The sequence below is a fragment of the Mesocricetus auratus genome, unplaced genomic scaffold, assembly GCF_017639785.1.
Source record: "Mesocricetus auratus isolate SY011 unplaced genomic scaffold, BCM_Maur_2.0 Super-Scaffold_2245, whole genome shotgun sequence".
NCBI lineage: Eukaryota > Metazoa > Chordata > Mammalia > Rodentia > Cricetidae > Mesocricetus > Mesocricetus auratus.
The window spans coordinates 46,752,545-46,770,302 of record NW_024429180.1 but is presented as its reverse complement, the minus strand read 5'-3'; the positions used below and the strand labels follow the sequence as shown (position 1 = coordinate 46,770,302).

At 43.6% G+C, this 17,758-nt stretch overlaps 1 protein-coding gene across 2 annotated transcripts in view; it reads left to right on the top strand.

Moving 5' to 3' along the window:
- Positions 1 to 314: 314 nt before the first annotated feature.
- Htr2a (5-hydroxytryptamine receptor 2A) overlaps positions 315 to 17,758 on the top strand; it is a 64,808-nt gene continuing 47,364 nt past the window's right edge. Inside the window, exons 1-3 of one of the 2 annotated variants that reach the window (XM_040745887.1) lie at positions 315 to 1,270; positions 1,483 to 2,187; positions 4,993 to 5,193. In XM_040745887.1, the coding sequence (XP_040601821.1) occupies positions 1,776 to 2,187; positions 4,993 to 5,193 (613 nt within the window). In that variant the 5' untranslated portion in view covers positions 315 to 1,270; positions 1,483 to 1,775. 2 annotated transcript variants of the gene reach the window in all.

The window sequence follows — 17,758 nt, the reverse complement described above, 5'->3', positions numbered from 1 at the left end:
CCCCCAGAAAGCCCCTCGCGCTGGAGAAATAATCCACATTCTCATCTGGAGAGGTAACGATCTACATCTGCCTTCCTTAAGAGCCACATGAGAGAGAGCCATTCGTGTCACTTCCGGATAAAAAATAAATAAAAGTAAAATGAAAGGCTTCATTCTCTAACGTGAAGTTTTCGATCACTCCCTGGTGACATTTTGCAGATGAAGAAAAATAAGCTGGTTAAGTGGTGCGTACACATAACAATGGTGTGTGTGCTGAAATACATTTAACTAACTCAACAATGAACTAATGGTTTATCAGTTGTCGCCCCAGACTTCCGGGCTCCTCCGAACTCATGTTGCCAATGTCAGCCATGCGTCCTGGACACAGCACCACTGGCTTGGATAGATGTGCTGGGTGCTCCCACACCCCAGGACACACTGGTTCCTAACCTTATTTACCTTCTCTCCTCACTCTTCACCCCTCAGCCTAAAATATCACTGCGAGGTAGCCCACCTGATTAGCAATCTAGCCACTAGGCTGTGTCTCCACTCTCTCTCTCTCTTTAAAGCAAAAGTTCTCAATGTGAACCTGTAGCGGAAAGAAGAATGGGGCAGGGGGGTGGGCGAGCTGTTTGCTCTGCCCTTCCTGGCTGTCGCCACCTTGCAGGTTATGACACGGTGACAGAGGGAGGTCTGAGAAAGGAGACAGACTAGAGCTGCTTGTTCTCCTGGAAACCCGGGAGCCACTTGGTGCTGACAGCCCTTCCTACTTTCCCTGCGGCTCTTTTGTGTGACTTTGAGAGGGGCTCCCGGTGACTGATTCCTACTGAGCGCCTGCGGAGGCGAGCAGCAGCTCCCGGAGGGGGGGACCCGAGCGGAGCAGAGCAGTGGCCAGAGGCAGCCAGCACAGACCTCAACTGCTGGCACTGGCATGCAGTTTTTGAAGTCAGCAGAAACAGAAATCAAATTATTCTCATTTTCAGCTGCTGGAAGCTCAAGGAGAGGGGATTCCACACCAGCTCAGTCACCACCATGCGACAGGCGAGTCACAGGATAGCAGACCCTGGCGACAATGAATGTAAGTTCTTAGGCTGCTGTCTTTTACTGCTGTGGGATTTTCTTTCTGGTTGAAGTCACGCTTGGCCACGATGCCGTCATTGCCGTGAGAATTTCTGGAGTGGAAAGTTCTCTGCTGCTCTTCGGGATGCGTTTTCCTTTCATTAACCAAGCCACAGACAGGAGCAGAAATTCCTGATCGCCGCTGCGGCGATTCTGCCGGAGACTAAGAAGAGTAAGTCAAGTATATCCAGTTACTACGGGATTAACATGCATGGGTTTTTAACGGACTTCCTTAACACAGAGGGCACACAGCCCTCCCTACTGATTTCGGATTGCATGCTGTTTTAACTTTGTGATGGCTGAACTCGCGAAATCGGCACATTCAACCCGAGAATTAGCAGAAACAGATCCCCACTGCTTACAAAACTTTTCTTCCTTAACCAGGAGCACGTTTGTGTCCTCAAATGCTCAAAAGGGCTTTTTTTTTGCCTTTGCTTCATTGAGAAGTTACACCTGGACCTGGGACTCTTCCTAGCACTGTGAAGGGAGACAGTATCAATCAAGAGGCGTCACACTTCTGTAACTCTTACTATGGGAGAGGAAAAGGCAGCCAGAGGAGCCACACATGGTCTCCGCTTCAACACGTCCTAGCACCGGGGCATGAAGATGAATGGTGAGCCAAGGCTATGACTTGCTAGTCCTTCCACACTTCATCTGCTACAACTTCCGGCTTAGACATGGAAATTCTTTGTGAAGACAATACTTCTCTGAGCTCAATTCCAAACTCTTTAATGCAATTAGATGGTGACTCCAGGCTCTACCATAACGACTTCAACTCCAGAGATGCTAACAGCTCTGATGCATCAAACTGGACAATTGATGCGGAAAACCGGACCAATCTTTCCTGCGAAGGGTACCTCCCACCGACATGCCTCTCCATTCTTCATCTCCAGGAAAAAAACTGGTCTGCTTTATTGACAACTGTAGTGATTATCCTAACCATTGCTGGAAACATACTGGTCATCATGGCAGTGTCCCTAGAGAAAAAGCTACAGAATGCCACCAACTATTTCCTGATGTCACTTGCCATAGCTGATATGCTGCTGGGCTTCCTTGTCATGCCTGTGTCCATGTTAACCATCTTGTATGGTGAGTGGTGTTAGCATGTCAGCTGCCCCCAGTGTAGTCTAAAAGAGCATGTGCATGGCTGTTTGCAGAGGGACTGGGGCTCAGGAAAGAAATAGACCAGAAGCTTTTAGTCTTAAAATTCTGTTTTACTTGTGAGACAGCCTGGTACCTGATCACCAGAGAATTTCGAGATTTAAAATAAATTTTGTAGAGAAGTTATTATCTGTATTCCAAAACTCCATGAGCATAATTTAACTTTCATTCTGTGTCCATGTGATTTTTGCTTTTCTTTGCCAGCCTTGGGACTGAACGGTTTTATCTTTGTCACACAGTTCTCAGCACTTCTAATGGAGTGGTAAAGCCTTCCCAATTACCTTGGAACATTTGCAGAGAGAGCATTAGTGCTGGAGTGGGTTTAATGTTAAAATATTCAGAGTCTCCATTAGAATAAATGAATAACTCTGGTTTTAATTGTCCCCCTTGCCCAGAAAAGCCAATATGGAAGAAAGCCTTTGAGTTATACCCTCAAGTCTTTAAAAAATGTATACACGGAAACTCCTTCTGTCTGGTTTTGGAGGAGGGTGGAAAACAAACGGAAAGCTATTAATCTTGCTTTTTTCTCAACCCAGTTTGACAGCATCAAACTTCTCAGGAAGTCAGCAAACACTGGGACGGCTTTCATGGGGGAGCAGAACGTGATATTCTTTCAAATTATGAATAATACAGCCAGAGTCCTCCTAACAAAGAGCAAAGGAAATAATATTAAGACTGTTGGTACTCGCGAGTCACCAGAGCCATAGGTAGTTTTCGAGAAACCTTTAAAGGGTTTTCTGGCCAAGCTCTAGAGGCTACAATATGAACCTAGCTCTGAAAAGCTTCAAAAAGAAGGAGACCAGCCAGGAATAGTCAGTATCCCTTTGTAAAGACCATCCCTGACTTGACCATTCAAATGGCACACAGGAATAATTCCATTACATTTGCTTATCGTTTCTCAGTCACTGAGGAGGGGCGGTCACTTCCTAAAACCCTAGCCAGCTCTGGGGGCAAACTCTACTGCGGGTGGGAGGGGTGACTCTGCAAGAACCCAAACCACAGCAGGAGGGCGGGGTGCAGCAGGGGCAGCCCTGGCCATGTAGGAAGTGCACCAGGTCCCTTGGTCTCAGCTCAAGGCTGTCCCCTAGTGACAATTTCTGGGTATGCAGCCTGCACCCTTCCAGAGTCTTCCTGGCTGGTCCTGCGTCTTCCCCAGGGGCAAGTGATACATCTGTCTTGCACAAGTATTCTCTTCTTACACATTGGAGGAAACTTTAAGGGGAGAAGGGCTTGTTTTCTTTTAGGGAAGACTCCCCCATCCCCTCCCCGCCACCATCCTCCACCTCCAGCCCGGCAAGAGCCAACATCAGTTCCCAAGAGCAGAGGCGGTATCTGGGTTCAGGACTAAAAGTATAAGACCCTTTCAGCTTAAACTGTTTGCCGAGACTGGAACTAGAAGGTTTGGGATTAGGTTTAGGTTCCGCAGCGCTCCTTTTCTTTGGCAGAAGTAAGACGTGCTTAAGTGAGGGCTCGCTCAGTTTGAGCTCTCCTATTCTAAAGAACTGATCTAATTTCCCTTCCCATTCGCAGGCAGATGTAATATCATTGCTCATTCTGTTAGCCAAACTAATTAACGGTTTACTCAAGTGTTTGATGCTCTCCAAAACACACCGAGAGGAAGAGGACACTTCCTTTATGGTATCAAGGCAACTGCTGTCTTCCGCAGACAGCAGAGCATCTGCCAGGCTTTCTGTCCGGGCCTTTGGGAAGTTTTCAGACCCCTTTGATACTGAGGGTCTACCTCTAGCCACTCTACAGAGAGAATAATTAACTGGACCCAAAATTCTATTGGCTGATTGCGATGCTGGGGCAGGGAGGGACAGGAGGAAGGGTATCTTTGCCCAAAGCAACAGCTACTGGGAGAGGCTCCAATATCAGAGTCAGCTGTATGATTTCTAAGTTTTTGAAAATTGCACATTTTCCAGCCTGCTCCAGCCTTACTGGTTCAGAATGACCAGAGATGGGTCTGGGTCCCACATTGTAAGGAACCAACTAAGAAAACGAGCTGTCACCCGTAATTTGGACACTGCCCTGGGACAAAGCTCCAAGCTTAGACACCCTTAATTTCGGCATCCTCAGTGTTTCTCACGTGCCCCAAATTTGAGTCTAATAAAACATTGGGGGACTATGTATCATAATTAAAGACATTCAAGAGGTAGACATAAAGTCATTTTGTCACAACATCACTAATTGCCTGCTCGTATGAGGCTGGACACATCTAGGAATGGCTAAGGTTAGATAACCCATAAGGACCTTAACTCGAGACAGAACTGTGTGGATAAATGATGAAGGAACTCAGAACATAACTTCGGATTAATTGTTAAATAAAAATGGCTTTGCCAGTGTAAGCCCCTTGAGACACAAGGTGGCCAGCCCCTCCCCACCCCACCTATAGGTATAGACTGGCAGTTGAGGTCCTCAGGGGAGGGACCTGGTCTCTCCTGTGGCTCCAGGAGCTTACAGCCAGGTGGAGTTGGGAAGGAGACTCAGTCAAGAGGAACAAGCCAGTTCCTCTTTTGCTAATATGATTCCACAGGCCAGAGACATCCAAACCTACACTCACCTATCACGCTTGCTATTTGTTCAAATGTTGAAAGTCGCGTAATCTCCTTCACTGTCACCAATGCCTGCCTCCCCCCACCCAAGTTGTTAACAGTTGTCCCAGGGTATAGGTCATGTGCCAAAAGAAGTATGAAGCTGCTTTCTGACACTAAACTTCTGCACCACACACAGGGTACCGGTGGCCTTTGCCCAGCAAGCTCTGTGCAGTCTGGATCTACCTGGACGTCCTCTTCTCCACGGCCTCCATCATGCACCTCTGTGCTATTTCACTGGACCGCTATGTCGCCATCCAGAACCCCATCCACCATAGCCGCTTCAACTCCAGAACCAAGGCCTTCCTGAAAATCATTGCTGTGTGGACCATATCCGTAGGTAAGCTGGGACATCCTTCACGGTGGCGTTTGAAACTGGAGTTTGTCCTTTCCCGGGAGACATGTTCCGTTTTGTTGCACTGAAACTTGACATTCTCGAGAGTCTATTGTTTTGTGTGTTACAAGGCATGTCCCACACCTCATGATTATTGGAGTTATTTTAGGCGAGGAAAGTCTGTGGATGTCAGCTGACGGCATCTGTGTGTATTGTTTTGCACAGGTTAAGAATCAGCACACAGGCAGAGCCCGAGTCAAGAATGACCATGTCCTTTCTTACATCCAAGCTCAGCACTCCAAGCTTTGGGTCTCCCAGAAACCTGAGCTTTGTCCTAGGTAACATAAGCCTTGAGAGGGGATCCAGAAAGTGGCAGAAGTTGAGGAGTAGCGGCAACAATTGCTTAAGGGCTGGGCATTTCAACTGCCTGGTGCTGTGTCCTTCGTTCTTCTTGTTTCCTTCTTCCTGCTGTGACATCCACACCAAAGGTTCCAACTGACTTCAGTTAGGCTGATTATACACACTCACCTCTTGCTAGTATTGATCTTCTGTCACCATAATGGGATCTGAAGGGGCAGCTCTCAGGCAGCAAAGTCAATTGTACCTGTCACCTCAGAAGACTTGGTTTGTAATCAAAGACGCCCTGAGACCTGTTGTAAAGTCTCCAAGCTTTTCAGATGGAAATACTGTACCTGCTAACACCCATGGGGTGTGCTCTCTACTTCTAGGAGAGGCATGGGATTCAATGGTAGGTTAAAATCCCAGAACCCATTTGACATTACTCCCAACTTTGTGATAAAAACACCTATCAATGGGGCTGGAGAGATGACTTAGCACTAAGAGCATTTGCTCCTCTTGCAGAGGACCCATTTTGATTTCCAGCACCTACTTGGTGGCTTGCGACCCAGTTCCAAGACATTTGACACCCTCTTCTGGTCTCTGAGGGCACCAGGAACACACATGTGGTGCACACATACAGGCAGGCAAAACACCCATACACATAAAATAAAGCAGTTTTTAAAATATCTGTCAGAAATAGCAAGCATAGCTTGTGTCCATTGCTTCCTTTCCTTCTAATACCAGGAATAATGTGACACTCTCCATTTTGTAGATGAGAAAACTAGTGTCTAAAACCAGAAATGAGGTGTATGTATGCAGCGAGCATTGGCGCAGTGAGCATTCTCTAGTTCTGAGGCTAACATGACATGTTACACAGCACCTTCTCGGGTTTTGGGGGAAAAAAAGTACTCATCTGATTTCTATTTTGAACCTTACATTATCACTTGAGGTCAGCAGCACAGACAATCTCATAGTGTTTGTTTTATAAGGTGGGGAACCTCAGGACACAGGACTTGGGGTTTCCTGGGTCACTGGTCTGACTCACTAACACTCTAGGCTTCTGGCATCGAGCCCTTTCTCTCTCTGCCGAGTGCACCACACCTTCCTTAGCCAGCAGCTTCTGCTCCAAGGAAATGCTAATAGCATTAATCTGTGCAATCCAGAACTTGTTCCACCTGGAACAGGAGGGTAAAGGGGCCAGCAGGTAACCACCCAAGCTGCTCATTACCACTCTGAAGAACCCTTAGGTGTAGATGGTTGAGTGTTCCTGAGAGAGATCCATGGTTGAGGACCATGAGCCAGATTATCAGAGACAGAAACATGAGGAACAAAGGTGAAGTACAATTCAATTCGTGCAGCCAAGGATTCTGTTCACTTCTCAGAGTGCCCCAGTAGCTAAGCAGAAACTGAAATGCCCCAGACATGCCGTTCTCTTTGCGTGTATGTGGTGTGTGTTTGCCTGTATAGGGGTTCTCGTGAATGCACATTCAATGTAGTGGCCAAAGGTTGATGTCAGTATCTTTCCCGGGTTATCTCTACTGTATGAGGTAGGGCCTCTCACTTGAATCCAGAGCTTGCCGATTTGACTAGTCTACCCAGCTGGTGTGTCTCAGGGATCCTGCCTCTGCCCCCTGAGGGCTAGGATTACAGGTAGCCCACCCAACATTTACTTGAGTGCTGAGAATCTTAACTCTGGTCCTCACATTACAGCAAGGACTTGTACCCACTGAGCCATCTCTCCAGGACCAGAGTCCATCATCTTTTACCCTTGGCCAAAACAACCTCCTGTCTCTGATAAGCTTCATGATGACGCCACTAGCAAAAGTTAGAGATTCTGAGCATTGCCACAGACCTGGTCATGTCCAAGTCACCTTTTAGATAGGTCCATCACACAGGATGGCAGCACTTAGACACAGGAGTCAACCCAGGTCAACCCAGTTCCAGTCTGTGCTTTATCTACTACCTAATAAGGCCGTCTTCCCTAGCTCTTCCTGGCTGTCATCCCAGGAGGGAGACAGACTGAAATGATTGTGGGGATGCTGGCCAATGGTCATAGTTAAAGAGGAGTCATTTGGAAGTTATCGTCTATCTGTTCTGTGAATTTTTCTAACATAAACCAGATGACAAGTGTGTGTTCGAGTCTCTCAAGTGTGGTAGAGACAGTTAAGTGTTAAAAAATCGAGGTTATGCAATCTTGTAACTACCTGTGAGGTGGAGTTTGAGGAACAATCAGGTAAGAAATGCTAAAAACAAGAAGTCGGTTTTAGTCTGGGTCCAGGAAAGGCTCGGCACATACTTCTTCTTGACTTTTCTTCTCTAGTTTCTGTTTCTATCGTTTTATTTGGGCTTAGGGATTTCGTTTGCTCTGTATGTGACTCTATACTTGGTTCCTTATTCCAGCTGGTATTTTTCTTGTTTGTTTGCTTGTTTTTATATCATGTATAGTCAACTAATGAAATTGATTTCAAAATGCACACTGTGGTGATTGAATGTAGAAATATTTTGTAATATAAATGCCTCAATCAAATTAGATAATTTCTCCATCCTCTTACCACAATGCCTTTTAGTTTGCAGTCATGGAGCAAATTACAGGAGTAAAACTCAGAGTTAGTAAATGCAGACACCATGCCACACACTAGATCCCCTGAACTAACTCATCTCCCTTTCCCCTATCTGTCTCTGGTAATAGGACCCCTTTTGCCAGAGAGGAAGTATTCTAAAAGAGATGGTTGTGCCGTCACTTCCAGTTAACTCATTATTCAAACATTGAACCCCAGTGAAACAAAACTCCCCAGTGAGGGAAAGAAAAGACCAAAATCTGGTGCCAGGCAGAGAAAGAACTTGCCTCTCTGGAAGAGAGTTCACAGTGGTCTGGTATCTTGTCAGAAAACCTCGCAGAAAAAAAGCTGGACAGTGACGTTCAATGTTGACTGTATGGTGTCTTGGCCAGCACTGTTAATTATACACTTCACCTTCTATTGAAACATAAACCTCACATCAGGACCCCAAAGATGGGTTTGGAGTTACAAAGGACATCTTTGTCCTTCTCGAGGTGTCCATACTGATTAAATTCCCTTCCTCTGCATCTCTGAGTAGTTCTCTTTCATTGGCATATTGCTTGTTGGGACCTGCAGGGGTCCAGATGTTACCCTAAAATCCCTGCTAGAGTAAATGTCATTCTACTGTTTCTACAAATTCAACCTTTCTTAGACTTCATATATGAGTAACAGCATATATCCTTACTATTCTTTCAAGACTATTCCCCCCAGTGTTGGAAACAAGCAGACTTCTTTTCTGTGACTACATAATATAGAATTCTGTTTGTATATGGCCGGTCTTGCTTTCAATTAACAGTTAAAGCTTTTACAGCATCTATTGTAAAGTTTTCATTAGTTTACTATGTACTCAGTTGTCTTGATAAGTTGACGAAAGCAGGGCCAAACTTGGATTTCTGCAGTTATTTTCCTAGCATCCTTAATGAAGTTCAGGGGCTGCCATTTCCCCCAAGTTCTTTACATGAGTAAGACATGAGTATTTTCGAAAAGTTGTATAGAACTTAGTCCTAACTCTCTGGTGCCATTAAAAACATTTAAATCTCTCTTTAGCCTCCATTTACACTCCTACCCCTTCATGGGTTTTAGCTACATACAGATTATATCTTTCACGCTGGTTTTTAATCACTATCAAATGCTCTCTTCATTTCTAGTGAGGCTTCTTGCCTTAAGCCCTCAGCTCCATAGATGATACCATTTCTTTTGATTATCATTACTCTGTCCTATTACCATCAGACTGTGACTTTGTATTTTAAATGTGTCACCTGAATGGAAACACACCTGTTTTGGTTTGGTTTTTTAAATCCAACCCATTTTTGCCTTTAGAAAAAGATTTGATTTTATTTATGTGTAGGTGGTGTGTCTGCTTGTAGATGAGTGCACGTGAGTACAGGTGCCTGTGGAAGCCAGAGGTGTGGATTCCTCTGGAGCTGGAGTTACAGACCAGTGAGCTGTCTGGTACGGATGCTGGGAACTGGGTCCTGTAGAAAAGCAGCAATTGCTCTTAATGACTGAGTCATCACTCCTGCCCCTATCTTTGTCTTTTAATTGGATTATATATTTCTTTTACAGGTGATGTCAGTGGATTTCTTCCTGCTTTACTTTTAGGCTGATCAGAATTATAATTCAAATTTCTCTTTTAGCTTATTGATCATCTATTCTTTTAGCAATAGCAACTGCCTCTTTTTATTATTAAGAGCCTAAAAAAATCCTTTTACACCTCTTCGGAATGCAAAAATGTGAGAACATTTTAACCCCTATTTACCTTGTGGTCCTTCGTGTTTTCCTTTCTTGTTTTGTACACAGACATTAACAAAAACCCAAGGCAACATTCCAGCTGCCCTATGAACTTGGCATGTGTTTCCTACATACAAACTCTTCTGTTGATATGTTCTGCTTTCTCCACTCCCACAATTCTACCTGAGTATACAGCCCTCACTCCTGAAGAACTTCTTTGCACATGCGTGCTGTTTGCTCTCCATTTTCATTACTCTGGGTCACTCTATCTTACCTTCATTTAAAGAACACTTTTGCATTGTACAGAGCCCAAAGGGACCTGGTGATGCAGACCCATGATGCCAGTTTCCTGAGACTCTGTTGCCAGAAAACCCAAGGCTGGCATAGGTAACTTAGTGAGACCTTGTCATGAAGTAAAAGTAAAAGAGACTTGGTCTGTAGCTCAATGGAAGAGCACTAGCCCAGTGTGTGTGGGGCTCTAGGTTCAATCCTAGCACAAAAAAATAAATCAAGCAGTCTCTTTTCCAGAACTTTCCCCATGGCCTTCTGTGTGTCTAGATTATTTCAGCTATGCTGGTTTCCCAGATATCAGTCTGGGGTTCATGAGCAACCCCTTGTTCAGGTCAGCTGTTTCTGTGGGTTTCTCCAGCCTGGTCTTGACCCCTTTGCTCATCACTTCTCCCTCTCTGCAACAGCATTCCAGGAGCTTGGCTCAATGTTAGTTGTGGGTGTCTGCTCATCAGCTACTGAATGAAGGCTCTAGGATGGCATATAAGGTAGTCACAAATCTCATTATAGGGGAAAGACATTTAAGGTAGCCTCTCCACTATTGCTCAGATTGTTGGTTGGTGTCATCCTTGTAGATCTCTGGACATTTCCCTAGAGCCAGATTTCTCTTTAAACCTATAATGGCTCCCTCTACTATGATGTGTCTTTTCTTGCTCTCCTCTATTCTTTCCCTGACTCAGTCTTCCTGCTCCCTCATGTTCTTCTGATCCAGACCCCTGAATGTGGGTGTCAGTTAGGAAGCCTGGGCAATCTATGGGACCTCTGGTAATTGATCAGTATTTACTCCTAGTATACAAATGGACTATGGGAGCCCATTCCACATAGAGGGCTACTCTCTTAGCCTAGACACAGGGGAGGGGGAGGGGGGAGGGTGCATAGGCCCTGCTCCAAATGATATGACTACTTCGAAGATCCCCATGGAAGGCCTCACCCTCCCTGGGGAGCAGAAAGGGGATGGGATAAGGGGTTGGTGGGGGCAGGGGAGGAGGGGAGGGAGACCGAACTGGGATTGGCATGTAAAACCAGCTTGTTTCTGATTTAACTTAAAAAGAAAAAGAGCTAGAGGACAGATAAAACCAATATCAAAATCTGTCATTTGGATGTGATGTAGCTCTTGTAATTATGGATACTCAGCATCTTTATTGTTTTCCATAAGACCTGAACAAAGAATTTTAAAAAGTAGCAGATAAACTAGTCTGGAAGAAGATACATTAGAAAGGGTGAAGCGGGGGGAGGGCACAGAAGAAGGGGAGGGAAACAGAGAGGGACCTGGAACTGACTTGTGAACCAACCATGTTTCTAATCCAAATTTAAACTTAAAAATAAAAAAAATTAATAATAAAAAAGAAAGAGTGAAGGGGAAATAAGAGAGAGTAAGGAAGATGCATACATTCACAATCCATTGAACACATACCTTCAATTGTCAAGAATTAAACTAGGATTGATATGTAAAATGTGATTGTTTCTAAATTAAATTTAAAAAAATTAAAATAGGCTTGTCAGGTTAAAAAAAATTCAGCTGTTGGGTGGCCACAGAAGCCACCATGTCACCTGGCTTCAGAGAGTATCTTGGTCTGTGTTTTAGAAATCTTAGGTGTTGCCTAGATATGTGTTAGTTTTGCCTTCATCCTGAACTTTGTATGGGTTCTTAAATTTGATGTTCAATGTCATCTTGCTGTCACTTTGAAAAATTCCTTAGCCATTCTCCTTTCAATTATCACACCTGCAACATTCTCCCTTGCCCTCACTCTGGGGCTCCAGCTCATGTACAATAGAACTTTGACCCATGCTTCTTAGGCTCAGTTTCTGCATTCTCTTCCTCCTGCTCTCTTGTCCCTTCAATCTGTGTCACCGATTCTTCTCGAATCACCTACTCCTAATCTACTGCCAAGCCCATCTAATATGTTCTCATAGATTAGATTTCAGTGACTAGATTGTTAGATTTTCCCCCAGTTGATTATTTAACAGATTTCCATTGTCTGGACTAGTTCTTTATTATTCGTCTATTAAATATCAATCACTCTTTTTCTGGGTATCTCAGTTACTTGGTGATTCTGTCCCCTGATTTTTCTTCCTGGCCTGTCTCATTTCTTTGAGTTACTATACCTAGTAGATTTTTTTATTTGCCATGTATCTTATGTAAGACATCCAGTAGGCAGCGTGTTGATATTAGCTTTCACCACAGAGGAATCCATGAGTTTTAACAGATCACAGTATATGTGTGTGCATGCATGGGCAGGCAAGTCTTAACTGGATCAGACCGTTTCCTTGAAGCAGTGATCTCATACGAACTGATTTCTACCTGTGTCTCTCCATCCTCTCTGTATTCCTCTATGGTTCCCGAAGGCTTGTTGGTTATTGGCTGCAGAAGCTCTGACCTCATCTCTCATAGCCTCAGCCCACAATATGGCTGCTAACTCATTCAGCCTCTGACAAATCAGTGGGTGATTGAGAACGAGGTGGCCCCCACCACCTGACGCTTCTTCCCCCTCCTTCTGCCTCGGCAGCACTCACTGAGACATGAATTCTAACTTTACTCTGAATTAATGCTGCCATGCCTCGTTCAGTTTGCTTCTCTCCGGTGTATCCTTTGTCTCTTCATTTTAACATAATTTGTTTCTCTGCCTTTTTTTATGCATTTCACAATGCATAGGTGCATTTAATTTTCTTCTCAAAATCTGACAGTCTGTCTTTAACACTGAACTTCAGCCCGTCTGCATTCACTGTGGCACTTGATATAATTAGTTTCCTGTTATGGTTTATGCTATAGCTGCCGTTTGCTTCTCCCATACTTCTCTCAAGCTTCCCCTACTTCCCCATTTTAAATTGAACTGCAAATTCTCCCATTTCCTCTACCACTTCCCACTAACTCAGATTTCTACAATACTTTCTCTTCATTCCTCTACTGATTAAAATTTCATCCCACATAATTATTACCCCAACCTGTCTACTAGTGAACATAAAGCAAGAGCCTTACTTTCAGTTACCTTGTATCCCCAGTTCATACTTTGTTTTTTCTCTAGCATTTTTAGTTCACCTAGTGGTGTGCCAGGTCTTTTAATGCAGGTCGCAAAGTATAGGAACTGTAAAAATTAATACAGGTTTAGAAAATTCTATGGAAAATGTTAGGTATGGCTAAAATAGTCATGAGCAAACTCAAAAATACCTATAGGAATAACAGACCAGGAGACACACTTTAAAAGAGGCAGAATGCACCTGCTTTTTTGTAAGGACAAATAACCCAGTAAGGAAAGAAATAAGCCAAATAAACAGGCAATTTTCAGAAATATAACTTGAAATAGACACTAAAGCACATGGACTCTTCGCTCAGGGGGTCATAGAGACATGACTTAAAGCATAGCATGGCTTTCCACTCAATGACCAGCCAGATAGAGTGACAAAAAATGCCCTCACCCTGCCCTCACCCTCACACAGGCCATTTTGAGCATGACACCATATGTATGCCCATGTTTTGTGTGTGGCAATGCAAGGTGTTAGTTCTTTGACAATCTAAGGTTATTAAAAGTGGACATCTACCCTGCTTGACAGAATTGTTTTCTCTAGAAAAATAAAAGTAAGTGTAAAAGCATTCTTCACCTCAACATTTAATTTAATTTATTGTTTTTTATTTTCCATACAAACCTCAGCTCCCCTTACCCCCTCTCTCACCCCCTGCCTCCCTCCCTTTCCACCCCCATACACTCCTCATAGGGGGTATGGCCTTCCTTGGGGAGTCCACAAAGTCTGACATATCAAGCTGAGGCAGAACCAAGCCCCTCCTCCCCATATGAAGGCTGAGCAAGGTCAGCACCTCAGTGTTTAAAATAGTGTGAAAATAGACGGTCAGCCAAGACAGGGCCCATTGATTTTCTGAAGTGCTGAAAAGCAATGGGTTAGGACGTTGGCTACTCAAGCAGAGGAAGCATGTCTATGGGGTTAAGTGCAGACATCAAGTTGTGGGGGTGCACGTACGATACGAGCCAGTTCTGATTTTAAAAAGGCTGGTGGTGTTAATCACGATCATAGGGAGACAGAGGTGGTGAAACTGGGGGGTTGCTGGAAGATTCCACATTTACAAAGACCGAAATTCCACCGAGAGTCACACCTGGCATCTTTTCCATCATACACTCTATACCATTGTAATCACCACAAACATTACTTTCAAGGTGGTCTAGATAACCAAGAATGGAATGTCACGATTCCATGATGAATCAGGAAAGATTTCCTGGAGACAATGGCCAACCTTGAGGGCTTTACATTACAAATGGCAGGAGCCTCCGCAGCCTGCTTGCAGAGGATTTGGGTTTCCTTAAACAAGGTAAATCCTGACATCTACTGCTTTCTCCCCTGTTCAATGATACCAGCATTGCCATGATGTTGCTTGTCTAGGCTTCCACCAACTTCTGAGGCAAATGAGCATAATTACAAATCAATCCTGTGTCCCATTTGTGAGCTTCTCCGGGTGAAGAAGTGGCAATGATTGAATGAGACATTTGGTGAAGAGTGATCCTGGGTTGTCTGTCGATTATATTTTCCTTCTCAAACCTCATTCGCAATGCTAGAGCTAACTATGATTTCACTCTGATGCAAAAATGAGCAAACTCTACCCTTGATTGCCTTGCTGATACCATGGGAAAAGAAATATATGTTCCTTTATCTCCTGACTATCATGAGCTAAGATAAGCACGAGATAGGAAGGTTAAACTTATATTTGCACATTGTCATATGATGACAAGCAAATATACCCCTTCACATCCTTTTTCCATGAATAGTATTTCATTCCAGAAATGCATCCGCAACTCATAGGGTAATTGTGAAGTGCATCGAAATAGAAAGATATTCCCCCTCAAGGCTAAGCACCTGTTCTCCGTGTTATTACTTCTGTAATGGATGAAGAGGTAGGCTGGGTCACATTTATTCAAGGCCTTTAACCTCAGAAGCTGTGAGTCATGCGCAGAATCCTAAACAAAAAGCTTCAGTCCCTAGATCAAGCCTCCTCCTTTATTCAGGTGGAAAACCTTCCTTCTGAGGAAGCACACACAGGGACGGGGAGAATAACACATACAACTAGTTTTAATTTATAACTATTTTCACACGGGATTTTTAGCATCTTTTCATACTTAATCGTATAACATATTCATGAATTCAGATATCATGGCACCCCCACAATATGGATTTTTGCATGTCTTTACCTATTAGCTAATAATTTCAATTTAAAGGGGAAACCAGCAAGCCTTGCCCTTTATGCTCACAGAACTCTCATAGGGAAGTTGGATCTGAAAATTACCTTCAAAATGGTCTTTCCGATAATCGAACATCATTGACAATCCCTAAGACAATAACCAAAAGAAAATTAAGGAACAAAGTGTTCATTTTGGCTTAGCCACCAACTGGGGACCAAGTGTTCAGATTTTCAAGCAAACTTTCATGAGCCCTTACGGCAGCTATATCTCCTAGTACACCCTAGCTCACTCCACACTCCCCAGGCACCATCAATCGCCATTACTCTCACAGCATCCAGTAGATGTCTGTCTGCAAAGCCCTCACTTCCCCTTGCTTAGATGGTCTTTGCTTTAATCTACTGCCTCTAAGAAGCCTTCAAACTTCTCTTCTCTCCAGAAATTAAGTGTTGGCCTGCTTTGTTTCTTCCATAAATCTATCTCCTCACCGATTCCATTTATGTGATAATAATCTACTTCCATGCTAGGTCACAATTTTCCAGAGAACAGAAATAGAGAGCAAAACAAGCAGAAATAAAACGTACTTCCTCTTGCTCCCAATCCATATGATAATAGAAAACACCTAACCAAGCGCTCATCTGAAAACTAATTTCTTGAGTCTGACACTGAGACACCTATAAAAGAAATTGTATTACTATGCCCTGCTTCAAAGCTAATTTTAGACTGTCTCCCTATACTTCAAGCAATAAAGACTAATAGTTATGCAAGAAAGGACTTGTTTTATCGTTCTACTTAGCATCAGCCTGGTAGTTATTAACAACGCTAATTAGCAGAGGCTGCAAGAAAGGACTCTTGGTGGGCTTTGGTCTGTTGAGTTCCCCACTTGCTGTTAGACTTCAATTTGAGATCTTGAAATTTCTTCAGAAGCTTTTGGGAGTCACTCCTTCCGAAAGTGGGATTTCCTACACTGGAATCAAAGTAACCTCTAAGAGATGTTGATGTTTCAGTTAGGCAAAGAGGCGAGGGGAGAAGCAGAGAGGAGAAAGAAGGCAAGCAGGCAGGCTTCTGTATCTGCCCAGGCAGGATCTCAGCAACTGACTGCCGCTCGGGAAATTGTTCACGGCCCACAGCATCAACTGTCCAAGTCTAGTTTACTTTTCCAAAGCTTGTTTCCTTTATTCAGGGACTGTCACAGTCTAAGGAAATTCACACATCAAATCACAATTAAATGTCTTTATTTTGAATGTTTTCCTGGTTCCTCCCTCCTAAAAGGGGAATCCTCTCAAAAAGTAGCATTGCAAGATAAGCAAGGGTCCACAGCGGGCCACGGACCATACAAGCATGGGAGGGCACAAATGAGCACTCAGCAGGGTGATGTGGAAATGCTCACAGACTATTTTGAAATAAAAATCAACCATGGGAGTGGGAGGGAGAAGAGGGGATCATGGGGTGGATACGTTCACAAAATTCTGTGTATGTGCATAAAAGTTGCCAGAAACTAAACTTTTAATTAAAAAATTAAAGTAAATATACTAACACACTAAAAATAGCTAATGGAAAAACAGCTCCATACAGCAGAAAATAGAATTTACCCTTATGACTGACGTGTAGAGAACTCTGGCAGGGATAGGGATCTGGGAAGCTGACTGAACAGGGAAAGGTTAAAACTAAATTTGAATGATAAACAAGTTGTCAGCAAAAGAAATAAGAGGGAAAGCTTCCAAGAAGAGACTGCTTGGGGGACAGGCATCATAAACAAAGGGTTAAGACTCTCAAAAAAGAGAAGTCAGTTCTCTCCAAAGGAGTCACACTGGGTCTACAAAGGACACTTAAGGTAGGTCCCATTCCCAGAAATAGACAGCCAATACAAAATGGATTCAGTGATATTGAAGAGGTTTTAGCTTTATCTGGGCATTTTGTTTTTGTGTTTTGTGTTTTTATGGGATTTCTGGGTGTGCAAATGTGTGTATCTGAATCTATATGTGTTTCTTGTGCTTTTTCTTTGGCTCTTTTTTCTGTTTTTTTTTTTTGTCCTATTCTGTTCTGTTTCTTTTTACTTCATCTTTAATTTTATTAGATGCTTGCCTGTTTTCTAATGAAAATGAGGAAGGAATGGTGGGAATTTAGGTTCTGTGGGTATCTGAAAGGAGTTGGGGGAGGAAGAATTGTAATCAGAATATGTATTGTATGAAAAAAATCAGACTTTCAACAAATATCAAACTTTCTTGGAGTCTTTCATAGCTCTACCATTCTGCAGCCCAACTATGATGGAGGATCCATAGTTAGCTATGGGAGCCCAGTTGTCCAGAACTGAACAATGTTCCCCTGGCAAGCATAGGGATGATGCCCAACTTGATAGACTTACCCTACTCTGGCATCAACCATCTGCTATTTTTATATCAAAGTTCCAGGATTAACCCTGACTCATACCAGTCATACTTTAAATTCCCATTTGGTGACATCCAGAAAGGAAAA